At 29.2% G+C, this 3,060-nt stretch overlaps 1 protein-coding gene across 1 annotated transcript; it reads left to right on the top strand.

Moving 5' to 3' along the window:
* Window positions 1-1,700: 1,700 nt before the first annotated feature.
* On the top strand, window positions 1,701-2,388 carry LOC112508024 (glycine-rich protein 5-like). The gene has a single exon (XM_025112804.1). The coding sequence runs from the start codon at window positions 1,748-1,750 to the stop codon at window positions 2,198-2,200; it is 453 nt and encodes a 150-aa protein (XP_024968572.1). The 5' UTR covers window positions 1,701-1,747; the 3' UTR covers window positions 2,201-2,388.
* Window positions 2,389-3,060: the final 672 nt, after the last annotated feature.

Here is a 3,060-nt window from a genome sequence, read left to right as displayed (position 1 = left end):
GAAATCAGTAATTTAAGTATTTCATTAATTTTATAGATTAAATTTACGATTAGAAGGTAAATTTGTCTAACACGAATGTCACATGGATAATAAATGCATGTACTGGTAGTTTTCATGATGTTACTATAAAAATGAAAATATAGTATATATTGTAAATATCTGCACTGCATATAAATTACGTTATTTAAATCAGATGCATCGAGTATTTGTCTACAATCTTGGGTTTATTTTGGTAAATGTCTGAAATGCTATTCACAGTTATTAAAAGGTTGTTGAAAATACTTATCAGTAACACAAATGTGTTTACCATCTTACGATGAATACACAGTAATTTTACGACATTTACAGTAAAATTCTGAAACGACTACCGAAATAGTAACGTAAAATGAGATTAATAATTCTCATGAATCAAAACTTTATCTAAATTAAAATCTCCATCCAAAAGAAAATTATTGAATTTATCCATCATGAAATGAAATGCATGTAAAACTAATTTTGTGTTTATGAAGTTTTTATTAAAGTTTTTGCTAAAACAAGCAATATAGTATAAATATATTACAACTCTTATTTCCTACTTTCTTTTTTTAGAGGCTGTTTGGTTCATACTGCGAAATAAAAATGAGAATGAAAATGACAGTGAATAAAAATAAGAATAAATTTTCATTTCCCCCCAGATTAATTTGGAATAAAAATTTGGGCTTCTGGAGGAATGAGCTCATTATCTATACTATATTATAAAACAATTGACAAAAAATCTTAAAAACTATTTTTTATGAATGAAATATTGTACATTGATGCATATTACTTAAAATTTCAAGATTACAAGTAAATTATGCACAAGTACAACTTATTAAAGCTCCATGTTTGAATTTGTATAACTAACTCCGGATAAACATAATCAATTAGAGAATAAATATCTCATTTTAAAATATAAAAAATCTAAAATATAATTAGGATAATTATCGAGTTCTAACAAAATAATTAATTATTATCTTTATAAGAAAGTTATATTATTAAACCAAATATAAATTACTTTGTTATTGAACCTAAATTAAATTATAATACAAAAAATTGAATTAAAAATTACACAAAAAATGAGGAATTTTAAATAGTTAATTTGATATTAATATCGATATATTTTTGTCAAATTTTTATGATATCTTCAAGTTTATATTTTATTCAAAAATAAAAACATCAACGCTTTTTCAAAATCACATAAAACCATTCTATAACATCGACTGAGATAAAAAATAAAATAAAATATTAAAATCAAGATGTATATCGCTGCATTGCACGAGTACTCTTCTAGTTATATTATATAATACCAAACAGTTTTTCTCATTTTCATTGATTACTGCTTAATACCTCTAACCAAACACCCTTGTTCATGCTTAACTCTTATAAACATTTTTTTAAAATAATTAAAAGAAAATCTTATTTAATTACTAATAGCATGTTTAGAAGGATTTATATGATAATTTCAATTATTATTTTTTTAATTTTTTTGTGCTCTTAATTATGTGGCCAATGAAAGCAATTTAGTAGGTTGTATTTTATGAATTTTATAGCTTATTCACTGTGAATATGTCAGTTTACTTTCTGCCAAAATTTAAAATTACATTTACTACCCCCCAACTGTGCCATACTCTCACTTTCCCCCCATAAATAGGCACCTCTCATTTTCCAAATTCTTGCATCAACTTCTAGTCTTTTAGAGGGTAGAATCCAAAGAAAAAAGGTGAAAAATATGACAAGGTTGTGTCTCATGTTACTTGTAGTTTTAGCTGTAGCGGTCTTCACCGCTACTGCTAGAGATGTTCCTAAACAAAACCCAGATACAGTTGGTCTTACTGACCAGAAAAATGTTTATACTTTTGGTGGAACGGGTGGGTTTAATGGTATCGGGAACAATGGTTTGCCCATGGGCGGGATGGGAACTGGGGTTGGTGTAGGTGGTGATTTTGGTGGTGCGCATGGAGTCGGAGGTGTGGGTGGTGGATTTCAGTATGGTGGACCTGGTGGCCCTGCTGGTGGTATTGGAACTTTTGGAGGACTTGGTAACGGATTTGGTGGCTTACCAACCCTCGGTGGTGGCGGACTTGGCGGTGGTGGTCCGATTGGTGGTGGCGGATTTGGTGGGATACCTATTGGCGGTGTTCCTATTGGTGGTGGCGCTGGTGGTATCCTTCCTACTCCCTGAAGCTTGATCTTGAGTTCATTAATTAAGTAGCTAGCTACTTTTATCAGTTCTGAAGTTAGCTTAGTTTGTGCGAGATGGTATGTTTTATTTGTTTGTATCGTTAGCAACTCTTCATTTTCATATGATCTCTGTCGTTTTTTCACGTTGTATTTTCATAATATTTATAAATCTATTTATATTCAGTTTCATGTTCTAATTTTCCATCATGAGTTTGTATGTCTTGTTATAGAAAACGTTGTTTTAGTTGTTAACATATATAAACATCAAACAATTTCTAGCTTAAAATAGACACAAATCGTTGTGGCTCCATCGTTGTTGGAAAGTACGTATTTACTCAAGATTTGTTAAACGCTGGTTGGTAATTCATAATCTTTTTTATTAAGAAAAAAATTAAAAAGCATTGTTATATCCTTATAAGAATCTTTTTAATACAATTCCAGGGTCGTTTATTAAACGTTAACTGGTAAAAGTCACCACTCTTGCTTACTTTGTCATGTAATATTCTCGATCATCAAAATAAATAGTTGGTAAACGTCTTTTACCCGATAATCATTAACCAAGTAAGATAATGGGTCATTGTATGTTTACTTGATAAAGCAAGTGATATCTGATAAGCTGATAAACTACATGTTTGTAATAACGTAAGTAATGTCTACTTTTTATAGGTGTATTGATTTTAACACACGTTTGTTATAAGGAATTTCGAAAATTGGAGGGAAAACATGAAGTTAATGAATTTGGGGTCAATAGAGAAAGACCAATTAAAAGAAAAATAATTCGGTTGGTGTGTAGTAATAAATGAAACAGATTTGATATAAATGATTTTTATTTAATGTTTTATTTTTATATTATATTAGAAG

Source organism: Cynara cardunculus, assembly GCF_001531365.2.
Source record: "Cynara cardunculus var. scolymus isolate 2C chromosome LG 2, CcrdV1, whole genome shotgun sequence".
Taxonomy (NCBI): domain Eukaryota; kingdom Viridiplantae; phylum Streptophyta; class Magnoliopsida; order Asterales; family Asteraceae; genus Cynara; species Cynara cardunculus.
Note: the sequence above shows the minus strand (reverse complement) of the source record. Positions and strands in the feature narration are given on the sequence as shown.